The following is an 18,345-nucleotide window of genomic DNA, read 5'->3' as shown; positions in this document are numbered from 1 at the left end:
CTCGGATATCACACTATCATATTATGATCACTCTGCCCCAGAGAATCCTTTACTACGAAACTGCTAATTAACCTTGTCTCATTACACAATACAAGATCTAAAATAGCCTGTTCCCCGGTTGGTTCCATGATGTATTGTTCTAGGAAACTGTCCCAAATGCATTCCATGAACTCGTCCTCTAGACTGTGCCAATTTGATTTGTCCAATCTATATGAAGATTAAAGTCCCCCACGATTATTGCATTATATCTTTGTTACAAGCTCCTACTATTTCTTGATTAATATTCTGTCCAACGGTACAGCTACTGTTAGGGGGCCTATATACTGCTCCCACCAGTGTTTTCTGCCCCTTGTTATTCCTTATCGCCACCCATACTGATTCTACTTCCTGATCTTCTGCGCCGAGATCCTTTCTCTCTACTGTCCTTATGTCATCCTTTATTATCAGGGCTACCCTGCCTTCTTTTCCATTCTGCTTGTCTTTTTGAAATGTCAAGTACCCTGGAACATTTAGTTGCCAACCTTGGTCACCTTGCAACCACGACTCTGACATGGCTATTAGGTCAAACCCATTTATCTCTATTTGTGCCACTAGTTCGTCTATCTTGTTATGAACGCTTTATGTATTCAGAGATAAAAAAGCGTTTAATTTAAATTTACCATTATTCCCTGCTGCACTGGTACCGTTAAACACTCTGTCCCTTCCCGTCACACTCTGTCCCTTCCCGTCACACTCTGCTTATTTTTACCCAAATCGCTACACTGCTCTATCGCCTTGACCTTTCTCTTTAGATTTCTAAATTTCCCCTCACCTGACCCCTCCCCTCCAGCCTTTTTAGTTTAAAGCCCTATCTACAGAGGTGCAAAGGATCAGTAGTAAAAGTCGATGGAACTTAATTGACTTGGGAGACAAATGCCAATTAAACATTTGTGATTGTTTAAATTTTTGTTCCTCAGTATTCAGCTATTGTACTCTTTGTATTCTTCTGATGAAAGATCAACTGGCAGAGTGTTTCTACTTTGAAGTGAAAATAGAGAACAGTTTTAGGAGGCTGTTCTGTACAATCCGTGGACCTTACCTGTTTTAGCTGACTTCTCCTTTTAGACAAAAGTACAACATTTTCATTCAATGCATCCCAGTCTTTTGCATCATGACACATTTTCACTATGCCAACCAGGATTCTTGATGTGGACGTCATATCAGAAGCCTAGAATTTATAATGGAAAGATTTAGATCAGTAGGTCAAAGCAACAACTTCAGTATAGTTATGAAGCAATCAATCAAATGCAGTGGAAATTCTCAAATGGCTTAAAATTAATTAATGCAAGTGCATCTGATGGGCTAGCATATGTCTACAGTAATTTGACATCAGAGAAGGAAGGAACTAAACCACTGCACTTGTGAACTTTGTCTTTTATGCAAATGTGGCTGCCTTTTACATAAAAACATAGTAACAGTTTTAAGACGACGACCATTGGTCCATCCACAAATATTCCTGGTGCATTTCGAATAACACTGAATCTCGTTTGTTGTCAAGTCTTTCTCGAAACCTATTAAAGGTTTCTTGTTCCACCACCTGTGCTGGCAATCTATTCCTTTATACTTTCCACCCTTTCAGTAAAAATATTCTCCTGCATATTTTATATTCTTTTGTTGTCCTTATTTTTATTTATTAAAGCATAATTATTCAGGGCAACATAAAGGCAAATTTCTTAAAAGGGCAGGAAACTCTGGGGAAGAGGAGATATTTTTATTCAAGTTATTCCCCAATTTCACATATTTATTTAAAAAAGGTCAACCATTCTAGTCAAGCACCCAATGGGCAATGTCTTGGAGCAACTGCACAGGAAAGAGAAGGGGCCACAACTTCAACGGATCCTGATGGTTCCACCCAACACCGGGAAACCATACTGCTGGCTGGGGAATCTGCAATCTCAACTGACTTTGCAGATTTCCTAATTTCTTGATGGCACTATGGATGGGCAATAAACACAGTTTTTCCCGCATCCCTCACACAGAGAACAAAATTTATAAAGAAATCAACTTCCACATGGTTCATACGGAACCTCCATTCCCCGACGATGTCACCCGAGTGATCTAGCAGGGTGGGAAATCTAACTTGAGAGTCTTCAGGGGTAAGAAAATTAATTAATGTTTTGAAAAAAATGTAAATATCGATTTCCATAAGCATATTTATTTTCTATAAACTTGGGAATAAAGGAAAGAACTTGCATTTATCTAGTGCCTTTCACAACCACAGGACATCCCAAAGCATAGTCACTGTTGTAATGTAAGGAAACGCAGCAGCTAATTTTCGCAGAGCAATGTCCCACAAACCGCAATGAGATACATGGCCAGAAAATATGATTTTGTAATGTTAATTGAGGGATAAATATTGGCTAAGACCCCGTGTGAACTTCCTTTCTCCTCTTCTTATAGTGCCATGGGATCTTTCACGTTTACCCGAGAGGACAGGCCTTGGTTTAACGTCTCATCTGAAAGACAGCATCTGTGACAGTGCAGCACTCCCTCAGCACTGTACTGAGCTCAAGTCTCTGGAGTGGGGCTTGACCCCATGATCTTCTGATTCAGAGGCGAGAGTGCTACCACTGAGCCAAGGATGACACCTTGAATAGTTGTAATGAAAAATGTTCCACCTATACCTTTCCTCCCCTTTAAGAGACAGACCTTTTGACTAAAAAAATTGGCTGACATTTCTGAGATAAAGAGAGATTTGGGGTGACTAACAGAACCTTGGATTGCTGTACAATAAACTTCTTCTAACAAATGCCTGCTGGGAGCCCTCCAAAAATCTGCAAGGTAAAAAGATGCAGAATGCACTCAATTTGGTTTTGTCCCCCACACTTCCACTTGGATCCAACCTAAACCTGCAATTAAAGCATAGTCGTGTATTGGCTGGTTGGAAATGTACAGTACTGTATTATTGCAATGAGCACAATTTGATTAACTCATTTTAATTTTTAAATATACTGGATTAATGATTTTAATTTCACACAAAATAATTTAATTTGCGCTTACTGTTCGAGTCTGCTTTTCCAATGACAGAAGGTTATCAATACCCTCCTGCAATCTTCCATCCTAAACAATAAAAACATGAATAAATTTTATTTCAGGAAGAATAGATGTAATACAAAGCAATATTAACCATCCCTTTAAAACACACTTTTCTTTCCCACTCCAGAAACAGTTTTCCATGCTAATTAAACGTATAGATTTACCCCACAATACAACATAATAACTCCTGCTTCTCAGACTTAGAAAATCTGATTCCATGTTCAATTCTCAATTAGACAGATATGCAGGAAATGTGAAAAGTACACAGGCAGTTATGGAGGGAAATAGCTTATTATACAACTAATTAAGATAAACAAATAACACGCACACCTGTTCCTTTATGAAATGCAGTGGTTTGCACCTTCTCAGGTGGTGATCAGAGAAAGGTAGTAAATAATAAAACAAATTAACCCATCAATTAAATTCAATAACTGCCTTTTTTTAAAAAAAAACTCTGCCCAAACATGGGAGTCAAAACAGAACACACACTACAACTACTACCCAAGGTACGCAGAGTCCCTGCTACTGCCAAGCAAAAAAAGTCAGCCAAGAGCAGGGCCAATGTAGCAGCTAGGATTGAAGCAGAGACTGCACAGAAATGAAACGTGGACAGGCACAGCAGGTGGGAGTTGGTGTGCTATGGAGGCTGAGAGGCTACATGTCCAGAACTCAACCACAAGACTCTTTAATGTGGCTTAATTATCTTCTGGAGCAAGAACACAGCAATTGCTTAAACTACAGGGTTTGGAAATGGAGGAGATGAACAAGATGAGTTTATAAAAAATGAGTTAAAGGCCAAAGAGTGTGTGTGCAGGCAATATGATATAAGTGTAACATTGCAATATAAATCCAGAGAAATAATGTAACATAACATCTATCCAACAAATCTCAAAAGTTTCCTGTCAGTGGCACAGCAAGTTACAAGCACAGCAAAATACTAGAGTCGATGGAGGTGTATCATTCACACTATATAGTTCCCTGAATTTCAAGATATGTTTTTAAAGTGTATGATGAGCTCAGAGCTACTTAAAACAGGTGACAGTGCTTGCTTTCAGAAATAAGTGATATTTGGAATATGTCAACATGTTTTAAAAAGAAATACAAGATAGAAGGTAGAATCCATCTGATGATACAACCCACCATCTTTGCAGCACCACAGGTTAAGAAATCTCCCCGCCATAGACTGAAGCAGAGAATGCACTCTGCACAGGTGATCACAAATGCTGCGTTCCAGCACTCCGCCTGCTCTCGCTTGGCTGAAACTGCAAGAGCCCACCATACGCAGAGTGTGAACCAAATTGGAACTTCAGCATTCAATTTTCACGGAACAACAAAAAGCATCCATGAGGTCAGAGACAATCAATATGTCAAACACCCCAACTGAATTACATCTAACGCAAGAAGTTATAGCAGGTAGTGATCATAGTTTCAAGGGCACAGAAGGCAAACCGTTAAGTTTACATTTTGAGTGTTTCACATCTCCAGCCCTCAGAGGCTCACTCCTCTGCCCACACACAACCTCCAAAAGAAAAGCTAGAGCTTAACAGCTCAATAAAACAGCTTCTCTATTTCATTAGATATAGCAACTGTCCAAATACGTATTTCAGCTTAGCTATACAGAATGTACAGCCAAGCAATGTATCCTCTGAGTCACCGTAAGCAGTGCCATAGGAACTCTGCTAGTAAAGAATATAATTGAAGCCTTAAAACTGTTGGTCTACAGGCCCCAACCTAGAAGGTGGAGTGTGAAGGGGGTGTGGAGGGAGAAGGTGAGGAAGAGGGGGAGGGAAGGAAGGGAGAATGGCCAGAAGAAACTCATTACATAATGCTTCACTCCTGCATATTACATCCATTCGTTTTTTTGTGAGGAACACAGAGGTCAAATCAACTATAAGATTAAAAATTAATTCAAAATATCCTTAAATTAAAAAATCAATTGTTTTGTTTAAATAGAACACTCATTGGGGATGGGTAGTTCAACACAATGAACCACAGAAGGCATAATGTGTAACAGAATACCTCAATTAGTAGGCAACTGAGAAAAAGTTTTAAACTTTGACAGGATTCACAAAAGTACTTGTACTTTTATCCAGTCAGCTATTTTAAGTACAGCATCCATGAGCTGAATTTGCAGAGCCTGGTTATACATGTCACACTTCTATACAAATGAAAATATATTAAAGCACAGTATCACTGTTACTGTTAAAGACATAGCAGTATTTCCTGTTAACTTTGAGGAAGGCATTCCAGTTAAGGGGTGAATACCAAACTATTTTAGGTGCACTTACACCAAAAAGTGATGAGCCACCATTCCAAATGCCTTAAAGAAAATGGACCATCATACACTTTATAACTATCTTCAATTCTTCATATGGTGCGAGAGAGACCGGGTCTAATGATCCTTAATTGATGACAGTTACATCAAAAACTTACAATGTGGTATCAAAAGGTGCAGACTAAAACATATTAGATACATATGCAGAAGTGCACAAAACAGGTGAACAAGTGAGAAAGGTACATTATTTTTGCCAACAAAAATGCTCAACTTCTTTGTTACATTGAAGCCTGCAATACTATTTCATGTGATCAAAAGGAACGAGACAAAGGCATTTTTTTTTAGTGAAATGCATCAACACAAGTGTTTTTAAAATGGCGAGCCTCATTCAGCACAGAGCAAATCCATTAAATTCTCAGATCATCAAACTGCAAAGGACAGTTGAATGGGAGGCAGCAACTCAACTACAAAGCGAGTTACATAAATTACAGCAATATGACATACAATTATGTATAGGTGTACAGTTCTCCACAAACAAGAAAAATATCTGGAATAAGAACCCTGTGAATATTGTCAAAATAGTGAAGTGAATTTGAAAGTGATTGAGGGGTATAACCACTATGCACATCTGTCAGGTCGCTGAAGGTAAGCATGCAGGTGCAGCAGGCGGTTAAGAAGGCAAATGGTATGTTGGCTTTTGTAGCGAGAGGATTCGAGTACAGGAACAAGGATGTCTTGCTGCAGTTGTACAGGGCCTTGGTGAGACCACATCTTGACTATTGTGTGCAGTTTTGGTCGCCTTATCTGAGGAAGGATGTTCTTGCCGTGGAAGGAGTGCAGCAAAGATTCACCAGGCTGATACCTGGGATGGCAGGAATGACGTATGAAGAGAGATTGGGTCGATTGGGCTTGTACTCGCTGGAGTTTAGAAGAATGAGAGGAGATCTCATTGAAACTTATAAAATTCTGAAAGGACTAGACAGACTAGATGCAGGAAGGATGTTCCCGATGGTCAGGGAGTCCAGAACCAGGGGTCACAGTCTAATGATAAGGGGCAAGCCATTTAGGACAGAAATGAGGAGGAATTTCTTCACCCAGAGAGTGGTGAACCTGTGCAATTCTCTACCACAGAAGGCAGTAGAGGCCAATTCATTAAATATATTCAAAAAGGAGTTAGATATATTTCTTAAGGCTAAAGGGATCAAGGGGTATGGGGAGAAAGCAGGGACAGGGTACTGAATTTGGATGATCAGACATGATCGCATTGGAGGGCGGAGCAGGCTCGAGGGGCCGAATGGCCCACTCCTGCTCCTATCTTCTATGTTTCTATGTAATTAACAAAGCAAACAGAATGCGTAATTATACAGCTAAAACAGTGGTGCAAAGTTGGAGGATGTCAAGTTAACATTATAGTGTTCTGGCCAGATGGTACCTTGAGGATTGAATTTCATTTTGGCCATTAAGATAAACATTTCAACAATGGGAAAAGCACAAATAAAAGGATTAAGTTACAAGGAAAGGCTGGAAAAACTGGGACTCTTCAGCCTTGAACAGAGGCCTGGAATTAAACAACAACTACTTGTATTTATATAGCACCTTTAACATAGTAAAATGTCCCATGGCGCTATATAAATACAAGTTGTAATATAAAGACAAGATAGTAAATAGTACAGATAGGAAAGGTAAAGCCAAAGCACTAATTCAAAGTAAGCCAAGACAATAGAACAAGGGATTACTGTCTATAACTGGTGAAGGATTCAGAACAGATATTGGAATGAATTCCTTCATGCTAAGATGGATCAGAAAGGTGGAGGCAAAATAGATTCATTCAAGATAATTAGATGACTTGATTGATATCTGCAAGTGGCCCCAGGATAGATGAACTAAGTTGGTCCAAAAGGCCTCTCTCACCTGTATTTATTTTATGATCTTGCGTAGTCCCTTTTCCCATCAGTACCACACAAGGATAGCAGATGGCTGACTTTCTCCCAGTGGCTCTGTAAACAACTGTCAGGAAGTTGCAAGAGCACATCCTGGGTGACTCACCTGACCTCTCTGATATCCGAGATCAGAAACTTATTGTGGGGAACTGCAGTTGCACTCATGTGATGGTGTGGTATATAGGAACAGTTTTAATTGTAGGCAAAATTGCAGATGCAATTAAGTTAAATTGTGCTGTGATGCAGTTGGGTACTTCTATGGACTAGATCTTCAGTCAGTCAGTAATTGTGACTAGGCTGGTCGGTCACAAGATCTCACATCATACTCCCTCCTAGATCAGCTGCCCAAACCAGTTAGCTCTCAGAGCTGTCTGCTCATTGACACTCCTGTCACTTTAGTGTTTACAAGTCACCATTACATACTGATCATGAAATTGATTTGTGCAACGTATATAACATATAAAAACTAAGAAATTCGTTTTGCTATAATTTGGTAATAATTTCCAATACTGCTGCATCAGAATTTAAAAAAAAGAAATATTTTCCATTGTGCAAAATGCTGGCATTTACAAAAACGTAGTCCTTTCTTAAAGGAAAATTCAAAATTAAACAAGTTTTGTTGGAGACATAAACCACTAGCCTGCACCAAAGGTGCTGTATAAAATTAAATACATAAAACTCAATGCCTCTATGTTGGGAGCATTTGCCAGTTCTTGACAGGACTAACAGATGCAGAATCTATTTTCGTTAAAACTGTGAAATGATTCTCTCGTGGTTCTAAGCTCAATCTACTCGGTCCTGAATCTCTCATTTAATATCTCGATCCCTTTTTGATCTGTACTGCTTTAATAACCCTTTGAAAATGAATACTCTGGCTAATGTGTTAGGAAGCCCCAACATGAAAATAGAAATTTCACTCCTTGTGATTCAAAGGTTTAACAAAACAAACCTGCTGAAAGCAATTTACAAGATTGATTCTTCAAACACAGATCAGACATAGTCAGTTTCATACTTGCATGATTTTATGGTCAGTGACATCTACTTGGGTTTAATCGACAAATTCAGAGAGACAGAATCAGAGAATCATTGAAATTTATGGCACAGGAGGCCATTTGGCCTGTCGTGTCTGTGCCGGTCAAAAAGAGCTATCCAGCCTATTCCCACTTTCAAGTTCTTGGTCCCTAGCCTTGCAGGTTACGGCACTTCAAGTGCATATCCAAGTATTTTATAAATGTGATGAGGGTCTCTGCCTCTACCACCCTTTCATGCAGTGAGTTCCAGATCCCCACCACCCTCTGGGTGAAAAGTTCGCCACTCCCCTCTAATCCTTCCACCAATTACTTTAAATCTATGCCCCCTGGTTATTGACTTCTCTGCGAAGGGAAATAGGTGCTTCCTATCCACTTAATCTATGCCCCTCTAGATTATGGTTCATTTCACATACTTTTGTTAAAATTTGTCTTCAGAATGGGAGAGAGGAAGGAATTGTAAGTGAGAGAGAAGTCTGTGTTAAGAAGTTGAATATTTCCCCCCCACTTTTTTTCCCACCCTGTATCAGAATTAAGTAGTTCCAGGTCAGGAGTGATGAGAGTCAAGTGCAATGCAAAGCTTTTTCAACTCTGTCAACAGTGTGTCCTAATTGCAATCCATGAAAAGCACTCCTTACTGCATCAGTTCAACATTCTCATTTTCCTACCAGCTATTCTTGTGGCCTTGAGTGAAACTGTTGGTGTTCAGATACGAATAGATCTGCATTGTAGATTCATGCCCTTTAGTTGCTTCACTGAATTTGCTGCAAATTCAGTTTACTTAAGATCCACACATCCATGAGAGGGGCAACTTTTACCCAACAGTCTGGGTTGCACTCAAATCCATGTCTCAGATGAAAAGATGGTGTTCCAACCTATTGTATCCAAAGCATTTTGGCTTGAACAATGACAACTGGATAACCTAATGGAAAGGATTGGACAGCCAAAATTAAAGTTTTTTTCTTTAACAAATTGGCAATTGCTATTCCAGCATGATCGAAATGTTATCAACCTCTACATTACTATTATCTTAAAAATTCAAACACTACTGCCCTCCGCAAACAGCTTAATCTTTCTGCAGCTAACTACTGTTGCAGATTAAAAAGATTTTAATTATATTTCGAGATGAATAAATGATGTGGCAAGAACCTAACACAGAAATCACAATCCTGTTCCCAGGTTAACTTGTTGCAAAGTATACAACATTTCTGTCACAATGCCATGAATAATTGTAAACCTTTTGCATAATTCATTCTATTCTATTTGAAGCCAATTTGACCTAACCTCGAATATTAGTTAACTTGCATGCAGACTAATCTGTGTTCCCTCTCCTCCCATACTGCACACAATCTACTCCTTTTAACTTTAAATTGTCTTCATCAAAAAAATTAGCCAGTAGCTCAAATTATGCAATTTTAATGAATCTGCACAGCAAAACTAAAAAAAAAATCAAAGCAACTATTGAAATGCTTGTCAAAACTTGAACACTGTACAAGTGGCACAAGGATTAGTTATTTCACAAAATAGTCCTGTTGTGGTTTTCTTTCTGCTGACAACACAGTCATTTAAAAAGTATTTACTACAGGAACAAAGTTCCATCAGGACATCTGGTTTAGTTGTCTGCCACTTCCTCAGCAATTGCACAGAGCTATGCAAGGCTACGGTGGGAGCTGTTACTCCTGCCTCCATCTGCTCACTGGGTCCATTTATTTGGCCCTCTACTTCACACTCAATATCATTATCAGCAGCAGCCTCCTGCACAACATGTCAGTCAGCAATCCAGATATCAGGACATCCTTACCAACACTGACAATGGATTCAAAACTCATGTTTGCTGGCAGTCACAATAATTGCTTCAGAGTGTCTGTGTGGGATCTAGGACGTCATCACATGGAGCTGCTTCCTCTGCTGGTGGGATGAATTTACAGCACTGAAAGCAGTTGGCAATGGATTCTTTTCTTAAATTCAGCTCCACAAGTCCTAAAGTTGTCAACTATCAAGGCAGGTTTTCTGCATTGTCATATCGTACTTCAGTCAAACTGATGCAGTCTCTTCTCAAAAGAACACCAGTTATTCATGCATTTTTGTTGATCCTCTGCACATAACCTACAGAAACATCACAAAAATATGGGGTCGGGGTGGGCGGTGAGAAAGAAAGTTTGGAATTCCCAATCAGCCACAGCTTTCTCTTCCCCACCCTCCTTCCCCATCATGCTATTGCAAATCACAATGGTAATTCGCTGCTTAGCTTTTTACCCTACCTGAACATTTTTTGCTGAAAGCTAGTGACCTGCTTAGATAGAACTTGTAATAAAGGCTCGTTTCAAAAGCATTAAAGATGCTTTCTGACAAGAGACAACATTTCAGAAACTTTTATCATGCACTTTGTTTTCAACGCTTGCTGTGGGAGTGTCCTCTGCCTCCCCAGGTATGAATCTGGAGATAATTTCATTGTGGTTTTTGAAGTGGCTGACCCACAATGCAGAAATAAAGTCTTCGGTGAATTAATTTGCCTTTTCTAGTAAGATGCTGTCGGATAGCACAGGAAAGTTAACTGCTTTTCTCAGATTGACACAGGCTGACTTACAATTAAGCAGCAGATTTCACTGCTCATGACCCAGTTGCCAAGGGTGAGAATTTGAATTCACCATTAATTTGAATTAAGCAACAAACTTTCAATGCGAACTGTTTTCCCACAATTACATTTCAAATTAACGGATAATTAAAATTAAGCAACTTCAAATGAAGAGAAATAGACTGTATTCACAAAGACAGAAGCCCTGGATAAAATTGTCATTAATGCTGAACTCTGACATTGCCACACAAAACTACACTTTCTAAAACCTTTACATTACTAAATCGAACAGGAAGATTGATTGATTCACAGGCGCAAAAAATGAATAGATTGTCCCAAGATATAAATTCACTGCAATTCCATGTCAGACATCCATAATGAGATTGACTTTACTTACTCTGGGTTTCTCCGTACAAAGAACAATTTCTAAACAAGTCTGCAATCTCTTAAATTTTATTAGTAGATTTCTTGTGGTACTTCTCATGATAAGTCAAGAGAATATGTTGTTTTACAAGGACAGGAGCTTTAAACCATGCAAACCACAATGTATAAGTAAGTATAGGTCAATTCCCGATTGCTTTCTGGAAATCAATGCTCGGGTCAGTTAGTCACACTGGCCTAATTTGAAAAAAGCTTTTAGGCCACAAACAAATGCTAAGGTCATTCAGAGTTCAACTGTTGTTTGGTAGCATTGAGCAGTAGTCCCCTCCCAATCCAAGTCAATGTACATGTAAAATTAAAATGAAAGTTCTCCTTTTAATATCATATACATTTAGTTAATAAGAATATATGCAGTCAGTTTATATGCAATTTTGTCCCAAGGACAACTCAGTTAGAATGAATAAATAGATGGAAGAAGAAAAAGGGGATGATAGGATATGGGAATAGGATGTGTAAATGTGATTAAGCCTATTTCCTTGCATGGAGGGTAAACATTGACACAAACGGCCAGTTTCCACGTTGTAACTTATCTGTATTTCTACGTAAGTTAATACCTCAATCCATTCGTAGTATATAAATTGTATTCCTTTTTTTAATCTTGCACACAGGGCCTTCTATAAATAGAACACCAAGTTTTTAAAATTGTAAAATCACATATTAAAGGACAAGACTTCGTGCATACAGTATGTAAGCTAGGAAAATATTAATGACAAGACTTCGTGCACAGGAAAACCACTTTTTTTTTGCGGGATTAATGGAATGACAGATCCACTTCGTGTATTTCCAACACTGAACATTTCAAAAGCAGTCTAATTGATCACGAAGCTGCATGAGCAGATGCGTCATATCACAGGTTTGTTAGGAGCTTGATATTTTGACATTTCTGCAGGTCAAATCAACTAAAATGGCAAATCAGATACAATTAACAACTTGCATTTATAAAAGCCCCTACAACATAGAAAACGCGTCCCAGGACACTTCACATAGAAGTTAAATGTTTGCTTTGACTTCGCTTTCAGCAGCTTCTCGCAACAATAAACACACACCATTGCTTTTTTAAAAAAAAAGCAGGCTGCTTCCACGTTTTCCTGTATCTGCATACAGCTGTCAAAAGAAACACCGAAACAAAAAAAGGCCTTCGGACCCGGTATACTTTTCTAAGCCAGTCCGAGGTTTGCGGCCTACCATCTGCAAGGGGCCTAGCCGAGTCTGATCAATGGAGCCGCATGACTCAGTGACTTATGAGGGGAGGAAAAAATGCTTCTCGCTTACTTGAGCCATCTTTTCGCACTCTGGCAGCTGCTGGTCCACAGTGGCACTATAATCCATCTCCATTTTCACAATCTTGCCATCGGCTCGTTCTGTTCCGTCAGCCATTGTTGCCGCCTCTTACTTTGATTTCTTTTTTTTTAAAAACCTCCTCTTCCTCCTCCTCAATCTGCTGCTCTTTCTTTTTTTGAATGAAAGGAAGAGGACAATCTCTGTCACGCACAGGCCGCAAGCGCTCTCAATCGCTGCGCTTCGAGCCGGCGTCACCCAGTAACAGGCGGGTGACGTCAGCCGCCGGAAGTGGCCCGCCGTGCTGGCGCCAGCTCGGTTTTGGCGCGCGTTTTGCCGGGCGGCCGTCGCGCGAGACTGTAAAGCCACCGTTGGGGAGGCGGGAGGACGAGGTGTCCCTCACGCGTGTGTGGTGTGGAAGACGACGAAGACCCCACTCGTGCGAAAAAAAACAAAGGTCGCTTTTTAAAAAATTCACCTATTAGTTCTTACAAAATAAAAATGATGACTCTTCGTCGTGAATGAGATTATTCTAAGCTTCCCCCTTCAGCTGTACAACAACCCTGAATCAGACCACACCTGGAGTACTGTGAGCAGTTCTGGGCACCACACCTTAGGAAGGATATATTGGCTTTGCAGGGAGTGCAGCCTAGGTTTACCAGAATGATACCTGGACTTCAAGGGTTAAGTTAGGAGGAGAGATTTCACAAATTAGGGTTGCATTCCCTGGAATTTAGAAGGTGATCTGATCGAAGTTTTCAAGATATTAAGGGGAACAGATAGGGTAGATAGAGAGAAACTAATTCTGCCAGTTGGGACTAGGGGGGCATCGTCTAAAAATTAGAGCCAGACCGTTCAGGCAGCATCTGTGGAGTGAGAGAGAAACAGAGTTAAAGTTTCAGCTCGATGACCTTTTGTCAGAACCTGGGAAGGAGTGATTAAATAACAAAAGGTATGATTGGAGAAAGCAAAAGGAGATGGTAATGGGACAGGTAAAGAAACAAAAGATGAGTTACAAAATGGGAGTGGCAGAATCATCAACAGCTGCCATCTGAAGAAAATAGGGGCAGGCACAGGTTATGGTCTGAAATTGTTGAACTCGATGTTAAGCCCAGAAGGCTGTAAAGTGCCTAATTGAAAGATGAAGCGCTGTTCCTCCAGTTCTGACGAAAGGTCATCAAGCTGAAACGTTGGGGAGGGAGTTCCAGGATTTTGACCTAGCGACGATGAAGGAACGACAATATACTTCCAAGTCAGGATGGTGTGTGACTTGGAGGGAAACCTGGAGGTGATGGTGTTCCCATGCACCTGCTGCCCTTGTCCTTCTAGGTGGTAGAGGTCGCGGGTTTGGGAGGTGCTGTCGAAGAAGCCGTGGCAAGTTACTGCAGTGCATCTTGTAGATGGTGCACACTGCAGCCACCTTGACTTTGAGGGCGTTCGCTGGTCTGTCCCTCCCTCCTGGGCTTTGAAGGATTGTGGCAAAGTGCGAGGAACTCCCTTGAGCTTTTCTTTTATTTGTTGGAAATCTACGTGAAGTAGAAATTGGTGTGTAGCAGGTTAAGGGATATGTTTTATTGAAGTTTTAGTGTTAAAATGGATATAAAATAATTCTGGGGTAAAAGCAATTGGTGAGGCGACTGTTATTGTGTAAAGATCCTGTACTGTGTTGCGGCCTCAAAATTCTTTATCACCTGCGGTTGTTTTTATTTGGGGAGACATGGGATCCGAGATGCTTTTAGATTTTTTTTGCCATAACAATTACTTTAGGCACGAACGACTATGGTCTTTATGGTGCAAATGATTAACTGACAAACTCGATGGGTTTAATGACTTTTACTCATCCTTGACTTTTTCTTATGTTCATATATGCTCTTAATTACGTTGTATTTGCAGGAATGGTATTCTTTTACTGGTTGGTTATTGAGATGCTATCAGTAGAACAGGACCTGCACCTATCTCGGAAAAAATGCTTTAATTAAATAATATAGGAGCTGCATATCACCTGCTCTGTCTACAGATTGACTGGTATATCTATGTCTTAGTGAAAATTTTACATCTCACGCACTCACTGCCTGCGCTAATTGATGTCCAGATGTCATGTTTTTGTTCCAACTTTTTCCCATTATAAATTCAAATGTTCATATTTATAATGGGATTTGCCAATGTAAACTTGTCACTCTGATTGTCATGTGATCACTGGGTTCCCAAAAGTCACTCAATGCTTTCTGATTTTTTCCCCCTCAATAACTGATGTATCTATGTCTAAAATAAGGATTTAAATAAAACAAAAATGAATAAAAACACATTACACATTATCACAATCGAATTGCCTTTTATGTCTTTCAATGCCTTCATTAAAGTTTTTACTTGAAGGCCTCAGCTTCTCTGAAAAGATTGGACATGGCTTGATATTTTTGCCAAACTATGACACTGAGCTGAATGTGAATTGTGCAGTCTGCACATGTGCAGTGTACCTAATTTACCAGGATGCATCAGTAATATGCAGTCATCTACACAATGCAATATTTTCCTTCAACTACTAACACTTTTGCCATGTAGCTTTTCTTCAAATGATTTTGAAAAACAAGAGGACAAGTTTCAAAAGCTTAATTGAAGTAAAATTTATATTGAGTATATTTAAAAAAATGCTGTGTCCATGTGTGTCTGTGTGCAAAAGTGAAAAAATGGCAACTGTTCTAATTACGTACCTTGTGTTTTGTGTTCTGTAGCAGAAAGTGTATTAAGCTGCGAGGGTGAGCAGAAAGAGAAAAGTGGGGAGAGGGTGAGAGTATGTGTTTGTTCAGGCAAATGTTCAATGTTCAAAAAAAGATGACTGCTGAAGGCAGTGACTGATGACACCTGTGTGGTTGACAGCTAGAAAATATCAATGCTCATGGCTGATATCTGTGAGACAGATTCTATTTTCTGACATATATAAGACAGAGGGAGGGAGAGAGCCAGCAGAAGTGTAATGGCTGTGCTGTAAAATTAAATGATTCTACGTTCTGGTGCTATAATTGACCACAGTGCCTCTGGGTTAAGGATAGAAAATATCAGCCTGAGCTTTCCTAGTTCTCACTATTCAGTAACTCCTGCTCGAAAGCTGCATGTGGACACCATGTGAGGAGAGAATTGGGCTTGGTTGTGATACCACTGTGCTATTGCAGCATTTACTGTCCAGGCTCAGACATGAAGAATGGCCACTTGGGCAAAGTGATGAAGGGCTTCCAGCACATGCACAATAGAAACCTACAAAGAGTCAATGTATTTGAGAGAGAGCAGAAGGGAAAATGGGAAGAAATTTGTGTGGTGGTACTGATAGCTGCCCCGCAATTGGGTCACTATCTTTTTGGCATTTAAGGAGACGGGTGTGGGGAGACCTTGCCCTTATAATTCACCAACTAATGGAAGGCTATGTGCTCAGGATGGCTGTTATATTGATTAGTATAAGACATAAATTTGACACCAACATTTTTTTTAAACAGAAGTTAGGTTTTCCAATTCTTTGTTTTATGAAGTAGGCTCGTTAGTTACTGAGGCTTTAGATTCATTTCCATCATAGGCAAAGCAAATCTCTGACCTCCAGTCACGAACGCACCTCCCTTGTCTACCCGTGTTTGGTTTGGAGTTGCAAGATGTTGATTACAAGCTTTCTGTGGTCTACTAACAGTAAATATATCCCCAGTTGGGTGAAACAAGCCTGATGGAAAATAAACTACAATGAGGAACTCTACCTAATAACCTATCTAAAATCTGTTCAAATTAGTTGCAGACACATCATTGTGAGATGATTGCAGCGTGACTGTTAGTTTAAATGGCTGCTAATTCGAGCAACTTTTTGTTTTGTTGTAATCTGTTTCCATCAGAAATATTAAAGATGCAATTATCATACAAAAGTTTTTCTATACAGATTGACCTTTTGAAACTGTCCAAAATTATCTTTGCAGAAATTGCAGCAGATGTGTGTCACTGCTGATATCTTTGTACACTTTGTGTTGGTTTTATTTTATTCCCAATCCTTTATAATCCTATTTCTGTGTCCGTAGGAATATTGGGACAGTGGGGCAGATAAATATGTCTACTGATGCATCATGGCCAACTATGGCCTGCAGCCTGCTTGATTACTTAAGTGAGTCAGAGAGGAATTTTCAGAATTGACCAGTTTCCGCACCCCCCCTGCTTTTCTTAGTTACTAGTGATTCAGGAGGTCGTTGCACAAGGTTGCTTAGGGTGAACATTAATGGACATAATGGTCTTTTATGGCCCTTCTTTTCATATGATGAGAATATACCATAATGGACCTGCAGTAATATTAGCATCTATAGGCAGAAAAAGTTGAGTTGCTTTTGAATGCATGAAATTGACTGGAACATTATGCAAGAAAGAACATAGCAGCTTTAAAATACCACAGTTTCTTAAATGATCCTTAATAAAGATAGTTTGCTGTTGAGATGGTAGAAATAATAGAAGTTAAAATATTTGAAAGAAACTAAGGCAGCCTAACTTTATGGAAAATGTATGTCATAACATTTCTGTGTTGCAGTGATATATGAGATACATGACAGGAAGCACACACATAGCTTCTTTATTGAGAAACCAAGATGAAAGAACAAAGTTCACAATACAGAACACCACCAAGATTGAATATAGTCGAAGAACATAAAGTCAATCAGGAAATAGTTTTTTAGTGATGCCAATTTTGTGCTTTAAAAGCTTGAAGATTGTAGAAGAAAGGAAAGAATGAGGTGCTGGGAAAGAATAAGTTAATTAGGAGAGAATGCAGTAAGCTTTAACTTCCACAGAGATTTGGAATAGTCTGTAGGATAGTGTACTCGGAGCTTTGAAAGAACAGGAGAGTAAATTAAGAGGAGCAGCACAACTGAGTGATACTGTACTGAATATTTATATGGTCCATGTTATGTGATTTTTGTCAACAATACTGCTTCGAAGTTGTATATGTTGTTACTATGATTCCACCCCCCCCCAAAACAACTCATAACATTTTAAATAACTAATAGACTAATTGTTCCAGAGGAGACTGAGGATTTTGTAGTTGTGTTTTGCATAACATGTGATATGCTTGGGGGTTGGCCACATTTCTGGAGTACCATAATTTGACTACCTATGTTGTGGTGTGAAGATCATGAAAGCTTAGTGTTTAGATTAATTTTAGAGATGTTGCTATTCAAAACCAGAGTAAACTAAATGAGCAGTTAGTGTGTTGAAGAGGGAAGAGCATGTGTATGCCTATGTGTGACAGGGCCAAGACGATGGAGTTTGCTGTAGATGTGAGGGTGGGGTGTTGTGTAATTTAAAGGGCTTATATATGTATGGTGACTATTGTGTTGGAATGTGGGTATAGGTGTGTGTGTTTACGTGTACGAGAGAAAGATTAAGGGACAAGAATGATTGAGTTTAGGAGACCAGTGTCAATTGGAGGAGGAGAACAATGTAAAGCAAATTGGGTTACTGGAGTTCAGCAGTTAGTACATAACTATTGGAAGCCAGAGTATGTTGGATTACTTGGAAGCAAGTTTGTTTTGGGACCAAATGCATAAATCTAGAGGACAGTGTTTTTCAGACCAGGGAGGTTGTTGTGATGGTGCCAGGGAGAATGGTACTGACGTTTGGGGACTGATGTGTGTTTGGTTCTTGATTCTGCAGTAATAGAGGAGCATAGCTGCAAGGTAGATGCACTGTTCCATTGGTGATGCACAATAGCTTCACAGACCA

The 18,345-nt window shown here is 39.6% G+C and overlaps 2 protein-coding genes across 2 annotated transcripts in view; one reads left to right on the top strand and one right to left on the bottom strand.

Annotated features, from left to right (window-relative positions):
- Window positions 1–12,851, bottom strand: part of psmd12 (proteasome 26S subunit, non-ATPase 12) — a 35,496-nt gene extending 22,645 nt beyond the window's left edge. Inside the window, exons 1-3 of the mRNA XM_085963915.1 lie at window positions 12,607–12,851; window positions 3,040–3,099; window positions 1,079–1,207 (exon numbers count right to left, since the gene is read on the bottom strand). Of these exons, the coding sequence (XP_085820041.1) occupies window positions 1,079–1,207; window positions 3,040–3,099; window positions 12,607–12,711 (294 nt within the window). The 5' untranslated portion in view covers window positions 12,712–12,851. The remainder of the gene's footprint in view (window positions 1–1,078; window positions 1,208–3,039; window positions 3,100–12,606) is intronic.
- Window positions 12,852–12,949: 98 nt separating this feature from the next.
- The window catches only part of LOC147102942 (cytoplasmic phosphatidylinositol transfer protein 1-like), a 459,229-nt gene continuing 453,833 nt past the window's right edge, over window positions 12,950–18,345 (top strand). The window contains exon 1 of the mRNA XM_085963916.1: window positions 12,950–13,069. The gene's annotated coding sequence lies outside the window, so the exon portion shown is untranslated. The remainder of the gene's footprint in view (window positions 13,070–18,345) is intronic.

This window comes from Somniosus microcephalus, chromosome 21 (genome assembly GCF_052327205.1).
Source record: "Somniosus microcephalus isolate GS21.2 chromosome 21, FLI_Smic_1.0, whole genome shotgun sequence".
Classification (NCBI taxonomy): Eukaryota; Metazoa; Chordata; class Chondrichthyes; order Squaliformes; family Somniosidae; genus Somniosus; species Somniosus microcephalus.
Note: the sequence above shows the minus strand (reverse complement) of the source record. Positions and strands in the feature narration are given on the sequence as shown.